Source organism: Capra hircus, chromosome 4, assembly GCF_001704415.2.
Source record: "Capra hircus breed San Clemente chromosome 4, ASM170441v1, whole genome shotgun sequence".
Taxonomy (NCBI): domain Eukaryota; kingdom Metazoa; phylum Chordata; class Mammalia; order Artiodactyla; family Bovidae; genus Capra; species Capra hircus.
In genome coordinates, this window is record NC_030811.1 from 107964477 (window position 1) to 107991688 (window position 27212).

At 41.3% G+C, this 27212-nt stretch overlaps 1 protein-coding gene and 1 long non-coding RNA gene across 2 annotated transcripts in view; one reads left to right on the top strand and one right to left on the bottom strand.

Moving 5' to 3' along the window:
- LOC108635858 lies at positions 1235 to 18828 on the bottom strand. The gene is made up of 3 exons (XR_001917994.1): positions 18731 to 18828; positions 11505 to 11599; positions 1235 to 1447 (listed from the first exon to the last, which is right to left on the bottom strand). It is a non-coding gene; the product is annotated as an uncharacterized LOC108635858 (long non-coding RNA).
- PON2 (paraoxonase 2) overlaps positions 6404 to 27212 on the top strand; it is a 29025-nt gene continuing 8216 nt past the window's right edge. The window contains exons 1-4 of the mRNA XM_018047397.1: positions 6404 to 6563; positions 13602 to 13672; positions 21162 to 21217; positions 27008 to 27173. Coding sequence (XP_017902886.1) covers positions 6490 to 6563; positions 13602 to 13672; positions 21162 to 21217; positions 27008 to 27173 — 367 coding nt within the window. The 5' untranslated portion in view covers positions 6404 to 6489. The remainder of the gene's footprint in view (positions 6564 to 13601; positions 13673 to 21161; positions 21218 to 27007; positions 27174 to 27212) is intronic.

Here is a 27212-nt window from a genome sequence, read left to right on the forward strand (position 1 = left end):
TCTACGCCAGCATCTGCTCTCCATAGTTTAAGGTGATCCCTAGAGCTCAGTTCAACTCTTCTTTCTCCATCCCACCTCCCACTTTTTAGCTTGCTTCTCAGCCCCTCAGGACTTTTACATGTCACCTCACTTCACAGGGCAATGTCAACCCTTCCTAAAGATCCTCTACACAGCTCTCTGCTAACGCACCCCACGTCTCCATGTCCAGACAAGACCTTGCTCCTGAGCATTAGAAACCTGTCTGCAGTTTTCCCCTGGGCTTGGAGCACATCTATGGTGCTCCTCAATCCCCTGCCCATGCTACCTCAATCTGTTCCTCTCCCATTTATCCCACAGTATATCCCCATTTACCCGTTTGAACAACCCACGTCTTCTTCAACTCCTCCTTTCCCCCACATCTTATCGGCCACCTATTTCCATCCATTCGATCTCTGAAATTCCTTAAACCCACCCCCTGCCCTCCCCCAACCTCCTGCCTCAGCCTTGGTCACATCTTCTTCTGAAGAGACTTGGGAAGTAGACTCCACCCAACTCCCCCTCCCACAGCCAGTGACCTTTGTGAAACATTGATTCTCCCTTCTCAAAAGGCTTTAGTAGCTCTGCAGCACATACAGGGTAAAATTCAAAGTTCTTAGCCCTTGACAGATAACACTGCCCATGTTTGTTCACGCGCCTCCCTCTCCCACTGAACTATGACCTCCACCACGGCAGGAATGTATGCCTCCTTTGAGTTCCCAGTAGTTGGTTGGAGATGCAGAATATACTCAATAACTGTGAAGTAATGCAAGCAGGCAGAGGAAAAGTATAAAAGGCAACTCAATTTTAAAGACTCTCCTTCATGAGAGTTGATACAAAATCATTTTCTACAACTCCTGTTATAGCTGAGTCATCTCTACTCTTACCTTAAATAGCAAAGGAATGAAAGTCTCTTAATTTAACGATTGAAAAATACATCAAGGGTTGAAATGAAGGGTTTTTTTTTGGAAATTAGGTCTTAATATATATTTTCTTATATTGGATTCTGGTTCCACCATTTTCGAAGTGTGTAACCCTGGGCAAGATGCTTAACCGCTGGCCTAAGTTTCATCACTTACAAATTGGAGAGAATAACCAACTAACTCCAGTGGTTGCTATGGGAATTAAATGAGGTCGTGTCTGAAAAGTGTGTTAGAATAGGAAATGTTCAATAAGTAAGTTACTCTGAAAGATATTGCACATACAGTTTATTTATGAAAACTAGAAACATGATTGGTATTAGACAATGGGAAACATGCGTGTATTTCCTAGAATGGAGGGAACATATCTTTAGTTTTTCTACACAGTTCAGGCCATACCAAGTCAGCCTCTGAAGGAGATTGGGAGTTTTGAGTCTGGTCTCCCCAACCTCTCTCTCTCCCAACATTTTCTACCAAGACCTCTGGAAAGGTCCCACGTGGTCCCACAGCTCCTGGAAGACAGGCAGCAAATCTGTCAGCCCTCTGTAGAAAGAGACTTGGGTCAAAAGGACCATTTGATTAACTTCCAACATTATCTCAAAATTGTTTATTCGTATGTCCTAGAGATACACTGACACAATGAAAAAACTCATTTTTTTCTTTGAACTTAAACACTGCGTTTTTCTTTCAGTATCTTACCTTAAGAAAATGTAAAGTTATCCACTATCTCTGCTCTCTTTCCACACATGCAAGAATATTAGAATGATTTAACACAAGTTCCACTTCCTCCTTCTTGTTCCTACCTAAAATTTTAAAAACTCATTCATTTTACTGGGCCATTCCTCTGTAATAAGCCAGAAATAAACTTTTTTTTGCAAAATGCATAACTATTTTGTGACTAGCATATAAAATTTTACTCTACATCTGTGTGTTTTTGACCTCTACAAATAGCAAGTTAATATTCAATCTAGTATCTGAAGAATGTTAATTTGTTGATTATAAATATTTTTAAAAATATATAACAATTTTCTATTTTTGTTATATGGCATTTCTTCACTTTTTAATATACTGAAATTCTCAGAAAATGACTTGGGTCAAACGGACCATCTGATTAACTTCCAACATTATCTCAAAATTGTTTATTCATATGTTCTAGAGATACACTGACACAATGGAAAAACTCATTCATTTTTTCTTTGAATTTGCACACTGCCGTAAGTTGGTAGGGAAGTCTGCCCTCCAAGGAGCACTAGTATGAACCATCTACAAAGCAAATCTTTCTTTTACTGATAATAACTATCTTTTATAACACCTCTTCCATGTATTTCTATGTTAAAAGATCTAAAGATATGACTCCTTGAAAAAAAAAAAGGAAAAGAGAGGAAGAAAATAAAAAGGATATGGAGGGATGAATGTCCCATCATATATAAAATGACAATAATTACAAGAAACCTATTTCATAAATTACTGGGATTTTACACGTGATGATCTACTGCAAAGAACTTTAAAGTGTTAAAATACGATCATGAGAGGCTGTCCACTTGTGTTCCAGGACCATTTTTGGTCTGTGAATGCTTTGTTTCTTGCCCATGGTGAGATAAGGATGAAAATTTGAGAGTACGCATTTAGAACTGTTATACAAATTTGACAAAGTAATTTTACATCTGCTGAATCAAATAATAAAAGATTTGGGCTTATATTTTGTACGTCTGAATTTTCATTTCATTTTCTAGTAATTCACTTTCATTGTACTTTACAAAGGCAAAGAAAACCTGTCCTTCACCACACATAGTTTGAGAAGCATTGAAAAAAACTATTATTATTTCTGCAATTTTGCTTAACAACCATTAATTTCTAATTACAAACTAGTTATATGTCATTATTTGAGAAATACTTCCAACCAAGTGTGAGGAATTGCCAGCATACAAATAAGTTCTAAAACAAGTCTCTTTTGTATTGGGTAACTTGGTTATTTGGGAGTCAGAAAACAATTTTTCCCATGAGAAAACATAAGACAGGGGTTAGGTTGGCATAGCCTACAAATTCCAATTATCTCAAAAGACTGCTAAGCTATACTATAAAATGTAATCCCTCGTATGTACTATAGAATTTATGACCAGCCTTCTCCATTTTCTTGTGATGAAGAAATTAGGCTTCTAATTTCCAACTATGAGAAATTAGTTGGAATTCTAACCCAACTATGCGAAAAGATAATTCTCAGCCCTGGCATAGTAGGGATAGGGATTGGGGGTGGTGGTACTTTTTAAACTTTTTTGTTTTATTTTGGAGCATAACTGATTAACAATGTTGTGATAGTTTCAGGTAGACAGCGAAGTGACTCAGCCATATATATACACACACACATGTATCCATTCTCTCCCAAAACTGCCTTCCATCCAGGCTGCCTCAAAACATTGAGCAGAGTTCCCTGTGTTACACAGTAGGTTCTTGTTGTTTATCCATTTGAATACAGCAGTGTGTACATGTCCATCCCAAATTCCCTAATTCTCCCTTCCCAGAATGGAGCTACTAGGCTCCTCACACGGAGGAGAATTAGTCCTGAGGAATTAGGAGACCAAGTTTGAGGGGACTCACTGGTCGAGTTAATAAAATTAAACTGAGGGTTCCCCAAGATTCTCTGAGACTGGTGAGGTATGTCTCGCTGAATTTGAAAGCCTGGTTCTTTACTACAAATGCCTCCATCCTAAACCCCAGGGCATTGTGGTGGCACAAGATGGGGAGCAGGCTTCATCCTGAATGGAACTCTATCCTCGGGGACCTTTATTTCTCTTCTGTTGTTGTTTGAAAAGATGTGAAGACAAGCCTAGGCTTAGTGAGAAACAATGGAAGGCTCAATTAGTGATGACTGCCATGGGCAAGAAGGGCAGGTTGGCACAAGAGCTGTGTTTCATTACCCTGGGTATATCTTGAAGAAAGCAGACCTTTGACTCATTAAGTTCAGCTGCAACCAGGCTGAATTATTAATATTAAGAACATGAGTTTAAAAAATGCCAGAGCATAGCAAAGGGAAAGAACACACAACAATTATACGTACAATTAGATGTACAGGCACAGGTTATGTACTGGTCACTACCCAGAATCATCAGCATAATGCTCTCCAAACTAACACAGAAGCCCTGGCCATAGGCTCAGGCCTTCTCTTTTAGGTCTTCATTCTAAATTCTGACGTCACATATGAGATTCTTCTCTTCTCCAAAGATGGTCATTAAAAACCTCCCTAGGGCTTCGCTGGGGGCTCAGTGGTAAAGAATCCACCTGCCAATGCGGGAGACACGGGTTGGATCCCTGATCTGGGAAGATCCCACACGCTGCAGAGCACCTAAGCCCGTGAGCCACAACTATTAAGCCCACATGCCACAACTACTGAAGCCCACATGCCCCAGAGCCCATGCTCCACAAGAGAAGCCATCACAACGAGAAGCCTCATATGGCAACTAGAGAGCAGCCCCCTCTCGCACAACCAGGGAAAAGCCTGTGCCGCAGTGAAGACTCAGCACAGCCAAAATTTTTAAAAAAACAAAAACAAAAACAAAGAAGCATGGTATCAGGGTATTTGTGTTCAAACAGACAATTAAAAAAAAACCTCCCTAAAGAAGAGATCCCACCCTTACCTACCCAGTCATACGGTAACTATGGCACCATTCTTAATCCAGATGGTCCATATATAGAATTCCAGAGGGTTTGTGACCTTGAATGAGCGGAAAGTATCTTGATTTCTAATGGAATTAAGCATTGCTTTCAATTACGAAAGTAGGAAACAAGTTCCAGAAGCATTAGCAATACTTGTGACTTTGTTACTAATGGAAATAAGTGTTATGATCATTATTTCATTATAGTGCTACAGATTTCTTGAAATAACATTTAGGCTCATCACTACTTGAAAGAATAGTGCTACACCTTGCTATTTAATGTGTTAACAATGTAGCACATATTACATTGCTGTATTACTGTAGCACAAACTTCTGAAAGAACACTTTGATCATTTATTTTGAATGTAATTGATCTCCTTTGCAACTAGTACTTTCATTGTGTGCACTTATAACCATTTTTCTAGGAAGGTATCTATAGTTTCACTACTGCCAGAGGAGTCCATGACCCACGCACAAAAGGTAAGCCTCCTGGGCTTTCAAAGGACAATTATGTAACTCTCTACCAAGCAACAGAACTTACTAATATCCCTCAGGACTGAATCAGAGACACTCATATACAGGAAAGTGAAAGTGAAAGTTGCTCTTTGCGACCAGGCCAGAGTACTGCAGTGGGTTCAGTTCAGTTCAGTCGCTCAGTCGTGTCCGACTCTTTGCGACCCCATGTATCGCAGCACGCCAGGCCTCCCTGTACATCACCATCTCCCGGAGTTCACTCAGACTCACGTCCATCGAGTCCGCCCAGGGATCAAACCCAGGTCTCCCTCATTGCAGGTGGATTCTTTACCTGCTTAGCCACCAGGGAAGCCCAAGAATGCTGGAGTGGGTAACCTGTCCCTCCTCCAGCGGATCTTCCTGACCCAGAAATCGAACCAGGCTCTCCTGCACTGCAGGTGGATTCTTTACCAGCTGAGCTACTAGGGAAGCCCTACAGGAAATGCAAGGTCTTTTTTTTTTTTCCTGGAGTGTATTACAGGTGAGAAACTGGCATCTGCTTTTATTTACTCGTTAATAAGACCTATGTCTGTTGGAAATTCGCAATTGTGACCATTTCTGCCTACATAACGTAGGGTGACAATTAACCAGCAACCAGCAGAAGCTTATTTCAGCCATACTCAATTGTTCCCTGGTGGATTGGATGGTAAAGAATCCGCCTACCATGCTGGAGACCTGGCTTTGATTCCTGGGTTGGGAAGATTCCCCTGGAGGAGGGCATGGCAACCCACTCCAGTATTCTTGCCTGGAGAATCCCATGGACAGAGGAGCCTGGCGGGCTACATACAGTCCATGGGATCACAAAGAGTCGAATACGATTGAGTGACCGGACTGAGCGCAGCACAGTCTGGATGAAGCATTACTTAGAAACTTGATGTTTCCTTCCTCCCATCTATATACTGTTATTAAAAATAGTGATTCCAACATATATTTACAAGACATGACCCAGTATCTTTTCCTGTAGTAATAATAAAAATACCACCTCCCCCCCCCCCCCCCCGACACACACACACTCTTTAAAACGGTGCGTCATAAGTTTCTAGGACGTAAGTTCCAGGACTAGGACGGAAGGAATGTCTGAGAAGTGGGAACTGAGCAAAGCCTGAGGGCTGCTTGAGATTCCTGCGGGGCTGTCAGTGAAGGGAAGAGAAGGAATTCCAAGTGCCATCCAACCTGGGGCGGGTGGGGCGGGGGCGGGCCCTGTTCCCAGGGAAGGTGTCTGAGGAGGTCGGTTTGTGTCGGAGGCCAAGGGCCGGGTCGAGGGCGGAGCCCCGGCTTCTCGCCAGCAGGGCGGCTCAGGGCGGAGCGCAGCCCGCGTGGCCCGGCGGTACCGCGGCGCCGCCCACAGCGCTCCCGGGTCCGGCGGAGCAAGGCAGCGCGGCTCCCGAGCCATGGGGCGGCTGCTGGCGCTGAGCTTGCTGGGGATCGCGCTGGCGCTGCTGGGCGAGAGGCTCCTGACGCTCAGGTAGGGGCTGGGGGCCCTCCGGGTCCGCAGGGTCGGGGTGGCCGGGGCTGCGGGGGCCCTCGTGCTGGGACCCGGGGCCGGGGACGCTCTCTGCCGGCTCTGCTCCCCGGCCCGCCGAGCGTCGCCACCCCACCCCCAGCCGCCCGCTAAAACCCCACACAGTTTGGGCTGAATCGCGAGACTTCCTGGAGAGTTTACAAGCTTCTGCTGCTCACAAAGTTCCTTGCTACCTAGGTTGACGAGCTGTGCGAGTGCCGTGCAATTTACTCAAGGACAAACCTCGTGCTTTAACTTGAAAACAACACTATTACTCATGCACTGAAACTTTAATTATAAAGATTTATTTCAGGTCACGGATCCTGCTTCTCTTTGGTGCCCAAACCAGCCTCTGTCTTTAACAAAGTTGTTCTCCATCCCTCCCCTGCCGCGTTGGAGAAGCTTCTTCCGCTCTCTAATCTTGGCGCGGCAGATCAAAAATACTTGAAATATTCAGCTACTGTTCTTACATCACTTCCTTATTTATCTCCTCGTCCAGGAACCGTGAAGCCAGAATGCCAAACAGGACATGCCTAGTCCTTCTCACATTTTGCTTATTATGAAAAAAACGCGGTAGGCAGATGTCAGTCTCCACATTATCAATTCAAATTATATAAGCCTCACGCGAAAGAATTCCAGAAATGCTGAGCATCTGTTCTGTATGCTGCGCTCTCTTAGGCTCCTGTAATAGAGTAAGGCACCGTTCTTACCCTATGAAAGGGAAGGAGAGAAATAAGACAGATGGATAAACTAGGATGTTCAGTGTAGCAGTCGCTCAGTAGTATCCGACTCTTTGCGACCCCACGAACTGTAGCCCGCTAGGCTCCTCTATCCATGGGATTCTCCAGGCAAGAATACTGGAGTGGATTGCCGTTCCTTTCTCCAGAAGATCTTCCTGACCCAGGGGTCGAACCCAGGTGTTCTGCATTGCAGGCAGATTCCATCTGAGCTACAGGGACAATCAGGATGTTCAGGACAGGTACAAACCAACCCCTATAGGCTTAAGGAGGAAAAATGACTCCTGAAGTTGAAGCTCAGGAGGAAGAGACATTTGACATTGTCCTGGAAGGATGGGTGAAACCCAAGTGGGGAGGAAGGAGGCAGTCCCAGATTGAGGTTGGAGCATAAACAAAGGGACTGATGTGGGGAAGTTTGGATCTGAGGGGAGCTTAAAGTTAAGGGATGATAACAGTAGGGATGGGTGAAGGATAGGTCTCGAGATGGTTATTAAAGGTATGCTGAGAAACTGGGGCCAGCTTTGATGGGCAAAAGGGAACTATCAGTGTTTGCTGTGTGTGTGTTTTGTTTTTTAAACAGGAACCTGTTTACACTTTCTAAAGCATAATCAGCAGGACTGTGTAGAGCTGACCTGGAAGGCTGGATTGGAGTAGAGCCGTGATTCTCAATCCTGGCTGTGCTTTAGTATCTCCAGGGGGCCTGCTGTCTGGACTGCACCCCCAGCAGTTCCAATCCTGCTGCTCTGAGTGGGGCCCAGGCATGAGTATTTTTTATTTTTAAAAGTTCTCCTGATAATTCTCATATGAAGTTAGAGTTGACAAGTACCAGAATGGAGAGTAAAAAGACCTGGGGAAACTAGTTAAAGTATTGCAGTGGTCTGGCCCAAACTCTGGAAGCCCCGGGGATGAGGGGTAGGTCAAAGGTGATGCTAGAGTTTCCAGCTCCACTGGCTTGGCTGTAGCTTCATCTGCTCTAGAAAAACACGAGGAGGACAGTGTCTGTGTGACAGGAAGGGTCAGAGTCGGAGGAGGAACGTTCACCAGGAAGAAATGGACATGCTGAGCTTAATTTTCATGTTATATAAATGACTGCCCTGTTCTGCAGAAACTTACTGAGTTAGCTGATTTTGTGTGATCTATCCAGCTCCCAGTTTCAAAGGCAAGACCATTAAAATTCACAAGCTCATTAGGTTATCCCTATAGTTCAAACCACTAGTGTTTCTATTAATTGAAGTTTCCTTAGTTTATAATTTTTTCTTCTTAATAATCATAAGGTTTTAAATTTAAGTCCCTTTGAATTGGTCCTGGGTGTTCTTTGGAAGGAATGATGCTAAAGCTGAAACTCCAGTACTTTGGCCACCTCATGCAAAGAGTTGACGCATTGGAAAAGACTCTGATGCTGGGAGGGATTGGGGGCAGGAGGAGAAAGGGTCAACAGAGGATGAGATGGCGGGATGGCATCACCGACTCGATGGACGAGAGTTTGAGTGAACTCCGGGAGTTGGTGATGGACAGGGAGGCCTGGCGTGCTGCAATTCATGGGGTCGCAAAGAGTCGGACACGACTGAACTGAACTGAATGAACTAAATGATAAATATGGTTGCAAACCTAAGAATAAGTAGATAAATCTTATTCATACAGACTGGACCTGATGGGTCATTTAAAATTTAATGTCTTTTCTTTATAAAGACTTGACTATAATAAACTTTATTTAGCAGTGACTTCACAGGGTTGTAACCTCATTGGACAACTGAAGCCTCATATTGGCTGATGTGAAAAGGTGAGGGGAATGATGGATGGACAGATCTAGCAAATAAAAATGCAAGACACCCAGTCAAACTGGAATGTCAGATAAACAACAAATTTTTCTTTTAGTATAAACATACCCCAGGCAATATTTGGGATGTAATTATACTAAAATAGTATTCATTATTTATCTGAAATTCAAGTTTAACTGGGCATCTCACATTTTATCTGGCAACCCTGTAAGTGCAGAATATCAAGGACCTACTGTTTACGAAGTTTGGTGGGGTGCTTAAATGCATAGCATTTCTCCTTTCAGTCCCTTAGAGTATTTTGAAAAGCAGCATGTTCCCACCTCCACAAAAAGAAAGGCTCTTCAAGAAACAGATTTTCGGTTTGATTTTTTGCTCTCATCCGGTGCCTTCAGTTTTATTATTCTATTTTTAGAGATGGTACTTTGGCACTCGTTTATTTCTCTCCCCCAAGGTGCCCACTTAAATTTCAACTTGGATTTCAGATAAGCAATGAATACTATTTTAGTATAAGTGTCATGGATGGATAAACAGCATCAGAGTTGTCTATTTCCTTCTGAACTGTAACTGGCTAAAGTTCCCAAGGGAGGATGGCATATAATACCCAACTTTTCCACTTCTCCCTGCTGCTGCTGCTGCTAAGTCGCTTCAGTTGTGTCCAACTCTGTGCGACCCCGTAGACGGTAGCCCACCAGGCTCCCCTGTCCCTGGGATTTTCCAGGCAAGAAAACTGGAGTGGGTTGCCATTTCCTTCTCCAATGCATGAAAATGAAAAGTGAAAGTGAAGTAGCTCAGTCGTGCCCGACTGTTAGTGACCCTATGGACTGCAGCCTACCAGGCTCCTCCATCCATGGGATTTTCCAGGCAAGAGTACTGGAGTGGGGTGCCATTGCCTTCTCTGCCCTAGTTGAACAATAAAGGGGAAAACAGAAATACACAAATGTCTCCAGGCCTGAGCTCCCTATTCCAAAGCACACAGCCTTGAATGAATCATAAGACTTAAGTGCCTAAGAGACTTGTGCCTGAGCAGGAAATCCAGAAATAAGCACCTGAACTTTCTGTTTGTTGCCCGACATCTTTTGTGACAACTCCACCAAGAAGCTATCCAGTGAACACTTCTGAAGGGGCAGCCTGTTTTTCAGCCACCATCCTCCTTGTTTATTGTGTGACTACCATGTGCTGGTCTTAAATGGCTGTGCTGGGTCTTCATTGCTACACAGGTTTTCCTCTAGTTGCAGTGAGTGGGGGCTACTCTCTAGCTGCGGTGCACAGACTTTTCACGTGGTTACTTCTCTTACTGCAGAGCATGCGCTCTAGGTGTGTGGGCTTCAATAAGTTGTAGGGCGTGGGCTCAGTAGTTACGGTTCCTGGGGTTTACAGCACAGGCTCAGTGGTTGTGGTGCAAGCTTTGCCCCAGAGCATGTGGGATCTTCCTGGATCAGGGATCCAACCCATGTTCCTGCACTGGCTGGCGGGTTCTTTACCACTGAGTCACCACTAGCACTGTGTGCTAGTCTTTGTGTTCAAAGTGTCAACAGTTCTTTGTATTAAACTAAAACAAACATTTACTGACATTTGGAAAGAAAGCCCTTTGACCTTCCTGCCTTCTCCCAGTCTTCATATCTGTGTTTATATTATATTATATATTTCCTATATTATATCTGATAAAACTGAAGCTTGGAGAAGCTAACTAGGTAGTTCAATAGTTAGTGCCAAACCTGTACTCTAAGCCAGGTCTTCTGATTCCGGATACAGTTTGCCCCAGTTTCCTGCAGCCTCCTCTCTTGTCTGCCATTGGAGCAAATTTTCCTCAGCTTTACAAGCCTGAGCACAAACTCTGAGTTAAGTAAGAGCATTACAGGGCATGAGGGAGTAAATTCCAAGGGGTTTTACAAGTCTGTATGTGAAAGATAAAGCCCCTGTTTGAATTTAAGTCTGCACTTAAAAGATAAAGCCCCACCAGTGGTTTGTAAATTCAAAGGCAGTGTGATAAGGAACAAACCTGGTAAGAAGACTGTGTCCCCTGTTGACACACCAACCTGGTGCGTCTTTACTGTTACCACAAAATGGAGCAAGATAATCACTAACCACCCGCGTCTCACTCCACTTTGAAGGTAATGCCCTTTCCTGAGTGAAAGAAATAGAGATTTCTTTCATGCTAATGACTGTTGGTTAAGGGTTCATGCCTTGTAGCCAGATAGCCTGAATTCTCCACTGTTTACCTGACTCACTGGCCTTTTATTTCACCTTCCTGTGCCTCAGTGTCCTTATCTGTAGGATGGGGGCAATCAGACTTTATGCTCCATATAGGGGCTATAAAAAAATCAATGAGTTAATTCTTGAAAAATGCTAGGATAATGTCAGACACATAGTAAGTGCTCAATAACTGTTACCTGTGATGATGTTGGAGCAGAGGTTCTTAGATTTTTGTGCCGCAGATCCCTTTGGCAGTCTGGTGAAGCCTTGACTCCTTCTCAGCATCATGTTTCTAAATGCATAAAATAAAATACACAGGATTACAAAGCAAACTTAAATACTATCTCAGTTAATACTAACTTACTTAAATTCTATTGTCAAACTATTTGAAAAATCTAAAGTAGGATATAATAAGCCTTAAATATATCTAGAGGTCGTTGAATACCTAACAGTAGGTACTGTGAAGCCGAGATGAGTATAAATGGTATTTTGAGATATCTGCAACTAAAATGTTAGGAAATGTCTGCAATTTCTGGTAGTGGCAGTCACAGGTACTACTAGTAGAAAGCTCAGTGGATTGTTGCCTACACTCATCATCAAAAGAAATACTCACTTTCAGGCAGAGGTTTAACTAAAGATGTGTTTTTCCCCCCATCTGAGTTCATAGACCCCTGAATTTTACCCATGGACTCCACGAAGGTCACTGGGCCTGAAATTAAGAACCCTGATGTTGGGACTTCCCTGGCGGTCCAGTGGTTAAGAATTTGCTTTGCAATGCAGGGAATATGGGTTTGATCCCTGGTTGTGGAACTAAGATCCCACATAAGGCCTATAGACCTAAACTGAGCCGCCAAAGGGCATGCAGTCTTACTGCTATGACAGAAATACAGTCTGCCTCTTTCACTACTAACGCTTTCGATACGTTAGCCCTTCTTATTTCTGATTACCGTTTATCACCCATGAGTATCAGCAGCAGCATCCTCACCACTAGTATTAACTGCCATTACTTATGTTACGCTTAATAGACTTGTTTTCTGATAAAAATTAATTAAAAGAAAAAACTTGTTTTCCCTTTAAGTCACTCGTGGGGCTCATAGATTTGAGATCTTTTTGTATTTTTTTTTTTTTACTGTTTATTTAAAATTTTTGTTGGTTATTTTAATTTTCTATTTGTCCATATATTTTATATATTTATTTTATTCATTTATTTTTATTTCATTGCTTTATTGCTATGTTGTTTTAAGAAATTTAATACTATTTTAGTTCTATGATTCCAAATACATAGTGATTAACACTTTAATTAGAAACGTTCATATTATATATATATACACGTATATGTGAACTGCCAAAACACATAGTTGCCACTCCCTTTTGGTAATTCTGAGTTGTCCAGGCTGAGGTTTCTTCCATTTTGCTGAGAAAACAGTAGCCTTCCCCCTATTCAGCGTCTAGAAGTCCGAAGAGGCGAGGATATGAATAGAAGAGAGACAAGGGACACACGGTCATTCTGTCTCTTAGAAGAGCGGTGTGCGTGAACCACTTTGAAAAATGCAGACTGCTCTGTCAGCATGATTGTCGTTATTTATGTACGTAGAGAACACAAAGATGCGCCGATGAGAAGAGGGGAAGCCTCCGAGCAGCAGAGCCCAGATGTATTTGTCCACCTTGCTTGGTGGGCTGCTGCTCCAGGGCGGGAAGCAAGAGTGAAGATGCTTTATCGAAGTTCAACATTTTCTCGTTAGTTCTTCACTTCTGTTTTTACGAAATGACAACAGCAAGTAGTTTTGCCAGAGTAGCTGGTGCTCCTCAATCTCTTGATAAGTATTTACGTGGTATCTCCTGTGAGCCAGGCTCTGAACAATGCCATTTTCCCCTGGCCTGCTTTCAATCACTGCGTCATTATGCAGAGGGTCTGAGCAGTTTTCAGCTCCCCTGGGTCTTCTGGTGCTACATCTGAGGCTCTTCCCACAGCAAGAGCGCTGTGAGAAGTGGGACGTGGTGTCATGCTCATATTTGCATAGGAGCGTGCATTGCGAGCTGTATTTGCTGGATTACTGGCTTCCCTTTATGGCCCATGTGCACACAGAGAACTCTGTGATGTGCATTTTTATTTTAACTTCAGTTCTGGTGCTATTCTATGTTCCTACCCTTGTTTTCCCTCTTCTCCTTTATCCGCTTTAGATTTGGGCTGTGTTTTTGTGTGTGTGTGTGTGTATTGCTGTAAGCCTCTTTAAACCCTTTCTGCTACAAAGCAGGGATACATAAACAGATAGATTTTTTTCTTTTTTAAACAGGAATCGACTTAAAGCCTCCAGAGAAGTGGAATCTGTAGACCTTCCTAATTGCCACCTGATTAAAGGAATCGGTGAGTCTGAGAAAATGCTTGTTACACAGCTCACATTGTTTGGCCACTAACACTAAAAAATTCACTAAGTATTTTGGCACATAATTACTGTTTATCAGAGGAAAAGTCACATTAGATCTGCAAAACCTTTTCATCTCTTCTGATCTCATGTACCCTGTATTTCTTCTCTCTCACTCTCACTGTGATTTATCAATTATTTGTACAACCCTATGTTTGTTGTTAGATTTCTTGCTTGTTTAGTGACTTTGCTGAACTATTTTTGTCAGGTCTGTATTCTTTGTCATGCGTGGCAACTGAATTCTGTGTAACATTAGCCCAGGAGTTAGTTGGGGAAGGTAAGCCAGAAGGAAGAGAAGTTATAAAATAGAAAATAAAAATCTCCACTTCCCACAGATATTACTCAGCTATAAAAAAGAATGAAATAATGCCATTTGCAGCAACATGGGTGGAACTAGAGATGATCATACTAAGTGAAGTTAGCCAGACAAAGACAAGCATCATATGATACCACTCACATGTGGAATCTAAAAAATTACACAAATGAACTTATGTATAAACAGAAACAGATCCAGAGGCAGGCACTTCCATGCTGGTACAGTGGATAATAATCCACCTGCCAGTGCAATGTATATGGGTTCGATCTCTGGTCCAGAAAGATTCCACATGTCACAGAGCAACTAAGCTGGTGTGCCACAAGTACTGAGACCACGTTCTAAAGTTCCCGAGCTACAGCTGCTGAAGCCTGAGCGCCTGGAGTCCACGCTCCATAACAAAAGAAGCCACCCCAATGGGAAGCCTGGGCACCACAGGAGGCCGCCCCGCTCACCACAGCTAGAAAAAGCTTGTGCACAGCAGCGAAGACCCAGCACAACCGAAAGTAAAGAAAGCATGAATAAATAACTTTTTAAATTTTTTTAAAAAAGAAATAGATCCACAGACATAGAAAACAAACTTTTGGAAAGGGGAGGTTGGGATAAATTAGGAGTTTGTGATTAATATATACACACTTAGTTCAGTTCAGTTGCTCCGTCGTGTCCGACTATTTGTGACCCCGTGAATCGCAGCACGCCAGGCCTCCCTGTCCATCACCAACTCCCGGAGTTCACTCAGACTCATGTCCATCGAGTCAGTGATGCCATCCAGCCATCTCATCCTCTATCATCCCCTTCTCCTCCTGCCCCCAATCCCTCCCAGCATCAGAGTCTTTTCCAATGAGTCAACTCTTTGCATGAGGTGGCCAAAGTACTGGAGTTTCAGCTTTAGCATCATTCCTTCCAAAGAACACCCAGGGCTGATCTCCTTTAGAATGGACTGGTTGGATCTCCTTGCAGTCCAAGGGACTCTCAAGAGTTTTCTCCAACACCACAGTTCAAAAGCATCAATTCTTCGGCGCTCAGCCTTCTTCACAGTCCAATCTCACATCCATACATGACCACAGGAGAAACCATAGCCTTGACTAGACGGACCTTTGTTGGCAAAGTAGTATCTCTGCTTTTCAATATGCTATCTAGGTTGGTCATAACTTTCCTTCCAAGGAGTAAGCGTCTTTTAATTTCTACCATATAGAAAATAGATCAGCAATAAGTGAAGCACAGGGAACCCTGGGGTGCTGCAATCCCTGGGGCTGCAGAGAATCAGACACAACTCAGCGACTGAACAACAACAACAAGGTCCACTATATTGTGTAGCACAGGGAACTATACTCAGTATTTTGTAATAACCTGTAATGGAAAAGAATATATATATGCACATATAACTGAATCACTATGCTGTACACATAAAACTAACACAACACTGTAAACCAACTATACTTCAATAAAAAGTAAATTATTACATTTTTAAAAAATTTGCATCTCCCACAAAAATAACCTCAGACACAGAGTTTCTATTTTATCTTTTCTGGTATTTCCAGTGCAAATGCAAACAAATATATGCATATACATTTATATCTATTTTTCACAAATGGCCTCTTAGTATAAAATTATATTCTGCAACTTGCTTCATTCTGAACATGAAGAGATTTCCACTTTAGCACTTGAATAGACCTACCTCATTCTTTTTTAATATTTGCATGTACCATTATTATTTAACCAGTTCCTTATTGCACACTGGAGTGGTTACAGTTTTTTGCAACTACAAGCAGATCAGTGAACATCATCATGCATATAGCTTTCGCATCTTTTTTACATGAAGGATAAGTTTTCAGTAGTGGGATTATTGTTCAGTTAGCACATATATTTAAAGTTTTGATAGTGTTCGCTAAATTGCCCTCAAGTTGGAACACGAATAAACTCAGGACCTCATATTTACAACCACATTCACTCCAGACAGGATTCATAATGCACTTTTGTCAAAAACAAAGTAGTGGAACTTTTCTGGATCATACAAAGAAGGCTTCAATTTCACAGCATGCCATGCTTAGTCATTTCAGTCGTGTCCAACTCTTTGAGACCCAATGGACCTCAGGCTCCTGCCTGGCTCCTCTGTCCATGGGATTCTCCAGGCAAGAATACTGGACTGGTTGCCACGTTTTCCTCTGGGAATCTCCCCAACCCAGGGATCGAACTCTTGTCTCTTGGATTGCAGACAGATTCTTTACTGCTGAACCACCAGGAAGCCAGTTCATGGAACCTGTTGGTTTTCAGAGCAGCCTTTTCTACTGCAGCGTTTCTTTCTGGTTCTGCCCCCTCTCCTTCTCTATACATCTGTTTTCTCTGTGCTCTTGTTGCCCTTTCCCATTGCTACTTCTGTACTTTTTCCTAGTCCTGTCTCCCTTCACTAGACTCCTTGACTTCTTTCTCCTGGCATTTCCCCTTTTTGTTTGTTGCCCAAACACTGAGCAGGAAGATACAAACTCGGTGTCAAATAACCAACTGTTGGATTGAAAAGGGCTATGCTGGGTAATGCAGACTGTCCTAAAATTCCTGTTGTCTGAAGTCCTGAGAAACTCAGCAAATGCATCCTTCTTTCCGGCTGCAAGCAGGAAGAGCTCCTGGGAACTGGTCACTCAGCAGAAGCCAGATGGCAGCTGAGAGGGACCTGTTCAGGATGGGAGGTTGAGTTAGCGATCCTGGAGGTTACTTTTGCTACCGAGTTAATAATTGTAAAATTATTAAATAGCCTGGCATCTGTGAAGCCCACCTTCTGTGGATTCAAGTCTCAGGGCAGACGACATTACAAGACAGACTTGCCAAGTGCGTTGCTGCTGCAACTCATGGGACAGAGAGCTCCTCGGAGGAAAACAAGTCCAACAACATTTGTATTCTGAACAGGCGTCTGACTGTGTTTGTGACCTTTCTGTTGTGATGTGTGCGAGCTGCTGTCTGCAGTTGGGAAGAATGAGGAAATATGTCACCTATGGCCCCTCTTGTGAAGCGTTTAATGTCTCTGAGGCACTTCAAAAGGCAGTGGAGCAAAGACGTTGAATGATTAGAAGCACATTTGGGATACATTTTTAGATCCAATTGGAATTGTATTTTTCTCTTTTTCCCTTTCTTCTTCGCTTTTGCTCTCTGGTTAGCATACACTATGTGAACATTTGTTGAGTGCTCTATCAGGGATGCATAATGGTTAGTAATAGCTTGTGGTTATATGTTTTTAATAACAGTTGCTTATTCAGTGGTCTTTGACTACAAAGAATTAGTAGGGTATACTTTCCCATATGGGCAAAAGCAACTTCTCATGGTAGGCAGCAGGAATACAGGAGTTCTCTTTTTTAGTTTCCACTTTGGGAACAGTAGCAGACACACACTTGAGGCCAGCTAATCCCTGTAGGAGGTACGACCATATCCCCTGCCCCATCTCTCCCCATTCCCATCACACACACACATACACACACAACACACACATACATACACACACTGAACAACAACAACAACAATCACTACCACATATCATACAGGATATGTGCCTTCGGGTGGGGGCGGGGGTCAGAAGGTAAGTTCACTACTTTTTCCATTTTTTGTTTTTTTATTCCTTTCTAGTGTATCTAACAGAAACTAAGATTTGGCATAATATCTATATCTAAATAATAAAAAATATGCTTGAAGAGCTATTTAATTCTATTTGAAGTTCAAAACATTTTAAAATGCCTTTGAAAATGCTGGCATCCAGAGTCCTGGACTAAAAATTTTGAATGGATTATTTCTCTTGAGTTAATAAATGATTTTATACACTTGGTGGTCATGATTTTTATAACTGCTGCTTGAGAGATTTTTTGTTTTTTAAGCATTAAAGTTTGTAGCTCTTGTCATCAAGCCCTTTGCAATCTACCTATGAAAAGGGAAGCAGAAAAACTCACTGGGTGAGATATGGACATATTTTTTGTTTTTCTTTTTATAACAGTTAAGGATCTAAGGCTCAGAGAGGTTAAATAACTTTAGCAATTTTTTTTCAATATAGTGTCTTCTCCCAGAGTCCTTAACACATATAGCTGATTAATGAACCAAAAAAGTGGAAAATAATAGGCTACATTACATTTTGGATACTCTGTTGGGTATGAAGGGCTGATCAGCTATTATAAATGTACAGTAAGTAACTTACAGAAGAAAGAAATTGATTTTCTTTTATGTGACAGTCCAAAGACAAGCAAATGGCCTAGGGTTCTTAGATGGCTGCATTTCATGTGGTCATTCTGAGACAAAGGCCGATGAAGCAGCACAGCTATCTTCAACATATCACCTTGGTCCAAGACTAGAACCCCAGTGGTTGCCATTTCCCAGCAGGAAGGGGTAGAAGGAAAATTTACCTAGATATGTTTACTTTATTTACCCAGTAGTTGCATACACATTATACTTTCATGTCCCGTTAACCTGAACTCAGACAAACAGCCACCTTTATCAGCAAGAGGGATTTCTCTGATGGCTCAGTTGGTAAAAAATCTGCCTGGAATGCAGGAGAATTGGGTTCGATTCCTCGGTCAGGAAGATCCCCTGGAGAAGGGAATGGCAGTATCCTTGCCTGGGAAATGCCACGGACAGAGGAGCCTGGTGGCCTACAGTCCATGGGGTCACATAGGGTCCGACACAAACAAGCGAGCACACACATGTTGCCACATACCTGTAGCTGAACAGCAATGAGGGAAGTATGGATCCTGGGGCGGGGTTAGCCTTCTCTGACACAGATAACTGCGAAAGAAGTAAGGAGGGATCAAAATCAGATGTGCTAATTCACAAGACTTTCTGGAGAAAGATGGTTTGAAAGAAAAATACAACACATGAATTGATGAAGATCTTGGTGAAAGGCATGGAAGAAAACATTTTGAGGAAAAAGCCAACATATAGAATCGACCACAGCTGGATTTACAAAGTCAAGTGTTCTCAAAAAGGAATCAAGGAATGGTTCTCACAGAGAAATTTCATTAAATGCTAGGTTGTATTTTTTTCTATGCACTTTTAAGTGAGACCAAGAGCCTTGAATCCCAGCTTCCCAGTTTGTGATCTTAACCGTTCAAAGGCTCAATATTCTCTACTCTAAAATAAGAGATAGTATTATCACTTCTTAGAGTTATGAAAATTATATGAATTAACATGTGTAAAGTACTTATAAGGAGCCTGGTACTTGATGAACTCTATGTTAATAGTTACAACTAATAGTTATAGTTACTATTACTAACAGTTAATAGTTACTACCAATACTACTACTGTTTCTGTTACTGAAATAGAGGAGGAAAAACGTCTCCAGCTTTGACTACTTTTACAATAATCGTACTGAAAGGGTGTTATGAGATGACAAAAGCCCTCTGTTGTATTGGCTGTAGAAGTGAAGATGGGGGAGTAGATCTGGAAAATATTCTAAAGAAGCTACAGATATAACTTTTTTTCCCTTGAAATTAGGCAACAGGAGGAAACAGAAGTTGCAATGTGGTCGAAGTGAACATATCTTTTAAAAACGTTGCTCTCTTCTTGATTATTGAAAGAATATGTTTTGTAGAAATTTTTAAAACAAAGAAAAATTTAAAGAGTAAAAGGAAAATCACTCAACCGAAAATCCCACCACCCCAAAAACATGGTTAGTTTTTTTTTGTACATATCTTTTCTTTGTCTGTGTGTGTAGGCATGTACACATTAAAATTGTCTTAAATAATTTTTCAAGAGCAACAAATTTTAATTAATTGAGCTCCTACTAAATGGATCTAGAAAGCAGAACTTGGACTATAATTCTGTGTGCACATGTGTGTTCATATGTTTGTGTTTTTGTGTGTATATGTGGTGAAGGGTTCCGTGGTCCTCGCTCTTTAGCAGTTGAGAAGCACCATGGAACTTTTGGTGGGTATCACAGACCCATTTTTGAACCTGCTTAGAACCTTTTTCACAGAAGATATCTGTACATGTACAGGACGTTTTGCATTGCACAGAATTTCAGAAGGCTCATACAGCCTTTAAAACCCATTTGTGGCTCCACAGACCCGAGGTTAAGAACCTCTCCAGCACACTATGCTTAGACATAGCTCTCCACTTTCTGAGACAATAAGCATATGGGTCATCTTTATGAAGTGAAGTTCTTGACTTTTTTTTTTGCTTTTCTCCACTGTGATGGAACGAGCAACACTAGAGGCAGTGCAGCTAAATGCAAACTCAGGAAGCAAAACCCAAATAGCTGGATAGGTGCTGTTTGTTTTTGACAACCTAGAAATAATCTTGGAGACATACTCTGGAGAGGGCTTAAAGGGGAAGACTGAATTTTGTGGACTCAAAGAATGCGTCATGATTTGGCTTAATCTAAGGCATTTTTCTTCTTTTCTGTGTTTGGGTCTATTATCTGTCCATGGAATTTACACAGTGAGACCACTGGGAAGGTCTTATGTCTAATTATTTGCTGTGCTGTGTGGCGTGTACTGCAGACAATCAATAAACAATCAATAGTAATTGTAGTCTGTGTCAGGGACTGCGCTGAAGCTTCAGCTGGCTTTAGGTGCATGGTATTTTTCATTAATTTTCTTTTGCCATTTTTTTTTTTAATCCAAAGCCTAAATTTAAAGATTAAACAGAAAGCTCTTTGCTTATGAGATCGAACAGACGTTTTTTAAAGAGGGACTGTATAATCCCAGGTGTTTTATCTCTGGTAATGAGAGAAATGTCTGTGTTTGCTTCAGACTGAATGAGCCGAGAAAGGGACAAGATATTTGCATGGTTAAATGATGATGAGTCCTTCATTCTGAAAGTAATAGTCCCCTGATGGCAATTACTTTTGCATAGACATCTGGCTGTTTATCATAAGAGTGTACAGATGTCAACTTTTTCAGTCTCGTAGCTAGAAATGTAGTGATTATTTGACTTTGATTTGAGTAAACATAAAATCTCCAACATTTAAAGTCAGAAGTTCACTGCAGGAAAGGATTTGGACCTGACGTTTATTAAAGGGAGTGGTTCCTTGGAAGGAAAAATCAGAACCGTGCCAAAAGATACAGACACTGATGAAGCAAACAAAGCTCTACCTAACAGATCACAGAATTTAAACATGACATCTATCTATTTCTTGAACTTAACAGAAGCTGGCGCTGAAGATATTGACATACTTCCCAACGGTCTGGCTTTCTTTAGTGTGGTGAGTATCTTCCTTCTCCATCTCAGTGGAAGAAGTACAAGGAAGTTTGATGAGGCCTGCAAAGCAGTCACTTGTTTTTGAAGTTCCTCACTTTCAAAATTATATTCTGAAAACAAAAGACAGGTCAAACAGGATCTTGGAAATTTACCTCCAGCTTCTCTAAATATAGGGATGAAAAAGTCTTTGCCAGTTGACTTATTACTCTTTATGTCCCCACTGCCTTGCACTAAAATATTCCAGTGCAATCTGTTTGTTATTAAAAATGATATCTGGAGCATGATTGTGGATATTGATGATACATTATCCTATTTTAAATGCAGCATATACCTTTCTTTCCATTCAACATTCAATTTAAAGCTAGCATTCTTGCTGTTATTTATTTATTTAATTTAATTTAAATTTATTTATTTTAATTGGAGGCTAATTACGTTATAATATTGTATTGGTTTTGCCATACATCAACATGAATCCGCCACGGGTGTACACGTGTTCCCCATGCTGAACCCCCCTCCCACCTCCCTCCCTGTACCATCCCTCTGGGTCGTCCCAGTGCACCAGCCCCAGGCAGCCTGTATCCTGCATCGAACCTGGACTGGTAATTCGTTTCTTATACGATATTACACATGTTTCAATGCCATTCTTCCAAATCATCCCACCCTCTCCCTCTCCCACAGAGTCCAAAAGACTGTTCTATACATCTGGGTCTCTTTTGCTGTCTCGCATACAGGGTTATCATTACCATCTTTCTAAATTCCATATATATGCATTAGTATACTGTGTTGGTGTTTTTCTTTCTGGCTTACTTCACTCTGTATAATGGGCTCCAGTTTCATCCACCTCATTAGAACTGATTCAAATGTATTCTTCCATTCATCTGCTGATGAACATCTAGGTTGCTTCCATGTCCTGCCTATTATAAACAGTGATGCGATGAACATTGAGGTACATGTATCTCTTTCAATTCTGGTTTCCTTGGTGTGTATGCCTAGCAGTGGGATTGCTGGGTCATAAGGCAGTTCTACTTCCAGTTTTTTAAGGAATCTCCACACTGTTCTCCATAGCGGCTGTACTAGTTTGCCTTCCCACCAACAGTGTAAGAGGGTTCCCTTTTCTTCACACCCTCTCCAGCATTTATTACTTGTAGACTTTTGGATTGCAGCCATTCTGACTGGCGTGAAATGGTACCTCATTGTGGTCTTGATTTGCATTTCTCTGATAATGAGTGATGTTGAGCATCTTTTCATGTGTTTGTTAGCCATCTGTATGTCTTCTTTGGAGAAATGTCTATTTAGTTCTTTGGACCATTTTTTGATCGGGTCATTTATTTTCCTGGATTTGAGCTGCAGGAGTTGTTTGTATATTTTTGAGATTAATTCTTTGTCAGTTGCTTCATTTGCTATTATTTTCTCCCATTCTGAAGGCTGTCTTTTCACCTTGCTTGTAGTTTCCTTTGTTGTGCAAAAGCTCTTAAGTTTAATTAGGTCCCATTTGTTTATTTTTGCTTTTATTTCCAGTATTGTGGGAGGTGGATCATGGAGGATCCTGCTGTGATTTATGTCGGAGAGTGCTTTGCCTATGTTCTTCTCTAGGAGTTTTATAGTTTCTGGTCTTACATTTAGATCTTTAATCCATTTTGAGTTTATTTTTGTGTAGGTGTTAGAAAGTGTTCTAGTTTCATTCTTTTACAAGTGGTTGACCAGTTTTCCCAGCACCGCTTGTTAAAGAGATTGTCTTTAATCCATTGTATATTCTTGTCTCCTTTGTCGAAGATAAGGTGTCCACAGGTGTGTGGATTTATCTCTGGGCTTTCTATTTTGTTCCATTGATCTATATGTTATTTATTTTTGAACAATATATTAACTCCCAAAGGAAGGCCAGTGCTTTTTCTTTCTTTCTTTTCGCTGCTGAAAAGCCTATCATCAGTGGAAAGTCATTGATTGAGTTTACCCTTCACTTTTGCCTTAATTTTTATAACCTGAAAAGTAACAGTCTTTTCAGGCATATATTTTAAAGACTTCAAAATGGATTGGCCAGAGGGCTGCTAGGTTATACCAATAGGCATTCTAATTGGAAACCCGTATATATGGGCCGAAGAGGAAGTTCTGCCTCTCTCTCCTCCCTGAAATGGGCCAGCGTGATGGACCTCAGCATCTTCACGGGTTCCATTTTTCTTGAGAAAGAAGAATCCAACTTCGGGACTTCCCTGGTGGTCTAGTGGCTAAGACTCCTCGCTCCCAAACCTCGTTCTGGGTTTGATCCCAGGAACTAGATCCTTGTACCACAACTAAGAGTTTGCATGCTGCAACTGAGATTCAGTGCATCCAAATAAATAAATATCTTTTAAATGAAGAAGAAAGTATCCAACTTTGAAGGCAGCCTGTAGGTATTCTGTTCCCTCTCAGCAGCCATTATTTTCAGACTCTGAGACTCAGGGAAAGATGTGAAAACCTTGGAGATGCTTAGAAGATAGTAGCGACACTAGTAAAATAGCTGTCAGACTTACGAGGAAGGTGAGAGAGCGCAGCTTAGATGAGAATGAGGGTTAGAACACCCTTCAGGTTCTTGATGGTTTTTATGTGAAAGCCTGTGAGCAGCTGGTTGTCTACCATGGAGGAAGAAAAAAATACTGTAGGTTTTGGCAGAAGCATGGATATTTATATTAAATTTTCAAACTACAACTTTAAAAGAAAAATTGTAGTTAATTACCTACTCACAGTGAGTAAAATGATATTTCTGGGAGGACTCTGGGTTTGTGTAGAAGCACGTGCTCGCACATATGGCTTACAGTCTTAGGGAAAAGCACTGAAATTCCTCATCAGCATTATACATAACCAAAGATACAAATATCTAGAGTAAAGGAGAAGGCAGTTGCTTGCCTTTTTTTTTTTTTTTTCCCCAAAGAAGCTGTTCTCAGAGATTTGGGTAATCCAGAAATCATCTATTTCAAGATTTTATCCCCATAAAAATAAATCTGAATTAGGAGGAGCGAGGTCTTCAAATACGTAAATCGACAGCCATTTTTAGCTGAGAGATCTAATATAGTCACAGTGATCTTGTAGTCAAGTCACCAGAATTTCTTCTGCATGATTTTTTTTTTTATCCTTCCTTGGTTATATGACTTTTTACTGATTTAAAATGATTTACTTTCATTTTACTGATTTTTAAAATTTACTCAGCATTGTCTCTAATATTCCCTAGTATGTTGCTCCTTTATAAATGAATAAGGCCTACGTCGTGGCATTTGTTTATTCTTCCAAGCACTGTAGCCCATTAACCCATCCCATTCAACAATTAGGGGCAACCTCAAAACTAACACCACATTTAATGAGGACTTGGATGACAGAGAATAGAATAGAGATTTAAGTGACAGTGTAAATGTACTTGAAACTGCTGAACTGTATACTTAAAAGTAGTGATAATGGTAAATTTTATGTTATGTATATTTTACTACAAGTGGAAATAAAATTTTAAAAAGAGATAAAAACAGGTTTAAATGATATCTTAAATTAAGATAATTATGGAGAGTTATTGGGGCTTCCCTGGTAGCTCAACTGGTAAAGAATCTACCTGCAACGCTGGAGACCTTGGCTCAGTTCCTGGGTTGGAAAGATCCCCTGGAGAAGGGTTAGGCTACTCTCTCCAGTATTACTGGGCTTCCCTGGTGGCTCAGATGGTAAAGAATCCGCCTGTAATGTGGGAGACCTCGGTTCCTTGTCTGGGTTGGGAAGATCCTCTGGAAGAGGGCATGGCAATCCACTCCAGGGTTCTTGCTTGGAGAATCCCCATGGACAGAAGAGCTTGGCAGGCTACAGTCTATAGGGTCACAAAGAGCTGGACATGACTGAGCGACTGAGCGTACATGAAGAGTTATTACATCCCTGGTAGAGCTTCCTGTGCATCGATACTCTATTGTTTATGGTGCGTTGATAAAGAAGAGACATTATTAAACCACTGAATTGTCAGTGCCATGGAACAATAGCATAATTCCAGTTTATTCTCTTTGTTGGATCTTGAAGTTGTATAATTTGATAGGTATTTTTTAATTGGAGAAAATGTGTATTAAATACAATTTGAGCATAAAGTAAGGTTTTGGGGTAGGTTTTGGACTTTGCTGGTGGCTCAGATGGTAAACGGAGAAGGCAATGGCGCCCCACTCCAGTACTCTTGCCTGGAAAATCCCATGGACGGAGGAGCCTGGTGGGCTGCAGTCCATGGGGTCGCGAAGAGTAGGACACGACTGAGCAACTTCACTTTCGCTTTTCACTTTCATGCATTGGAGAAGGAAATGGCAACCCACTCCAGTGTTCTTGCCTGGAGAATCCCAGGGACGGGGCAGCCTGGTGGGCTGCCGTCTATGGGGTCGTACAGAGTTGGACACGACTTAAGCGACTTAGCAGCAGCAGATGGTAAAGCGTCTGCCTACAATGCAGGAGACTCAGGTTTGATACATGGGTTGGGAAGATCCTCTGGAGAAGGAAATGGCAACCCACTCCAGTACTCTTGCATGGAAAATCCCATGGATGGAGGAGCAAGGTAGGTTACAGTCCATGGGGTCGCAAAGTGTCAGACATGACTGAGTGACTTCACTTTCACTTGGGAAGGTATTCTTTTAAATTTGCATAAAGTATGACTTGAAAAATTTAAAAGAGAAAAGACCTCAATTATTTCAGTGAGTGCTGAAAAGCATTAAATAAAATTCAACTCTCATTCCTGATTACAAGCTCAAAAAAAAACTAGAAGTAGAATGAAACTTCCCAGAAACCTACAGCAAACATCATTCTTAGTGGTGAAACATTCACTCCCTTCCCATTAACGTTTAGAAAAGGAAGAAAATGCCCTAAAATGCCGTAACCATCAGTAATCTACTAAAGTTCTTAACCCAAGAAAACAAGAAAAAGAAATACGATGTAGGAAAAAAGACGAAACTGCCATTAATTTCAGACAGCGTGATTACTTGGTTTTCTAAACAGTCCAGGAGATTAAACTGACAGACTCTTAGACCTAATAGGAAGTTGAGTGAAATGGTTGGATTCAAAACGAACATATAAAACTCAATGAGTTTCCCATGCGCTAGGAAAAACCAAATAGATAATGTAGTAGTAGGAATACGGCTACTCCTGCTACTATTAATAAGATTTCCTTTGAATAGCAACTTGATTTCTGAAATTTATACATAAAAATAAATGAGCAGATATATTTAAGATTATTTTGTAAAGGTAAAGCAATGTAGTATGGGATAAATATATAGTATATATAAATATATAGTATAATATATATACTAATATATATATGATGAATAAAGCTGTAGTAATTAAAAAGTTGCATATTAGCACAGAAATAGGGCACAAGTCCCCAGACAGACCAATATGTAAACAACGATCTAGTACATGATAAAAGCAACATTTAGACTCAGTGGGAAAAGGACAGCCTGAGTGCATGCCAGGCACTAAGTTCCACCTGATGTCCCCACTGGGAGAGGATGGATATGTGTCAGAGAGCAGTTTATTCCCACCCTCAACTCTGCGTTATCTCATGTCCACCAACCTTCTGGTTACCCTCTGAGGAGACCAAACCCCTCATCTCTGTCTCTACTCAGAAATATCAGATACTGCTTGGCTTTCAGCCTTCCACCCCCCAATTATTATTTTCTTATTGTTTCATCTCTGCTTTCTTTGTGTTTCTAGCTTTATGTCAGCACCTTTAGCCAAAGTATCACTTATTTATAGTTGCTACTTTAGTCCATAAAAATACTTAAGCCTTTATATTTAACTTTTACTCCGTTTTCAAAAGGGTCTGAAATGTCCAGGCCTCCACAGTTTTGCACCAGATAAGCCTGGAGGAATACTAATGATGGATCTAAATGAAGAAAACCCAAGGGCACTGGAATTAAGAATCAGCCGTGGATTTAATTTGGCTTCATTTAATCCACATGGTATCAGCACTTTCATAGACAGTGGTAAGAACTGATGAGCTACCAACATTAAAAAAAAAAAAC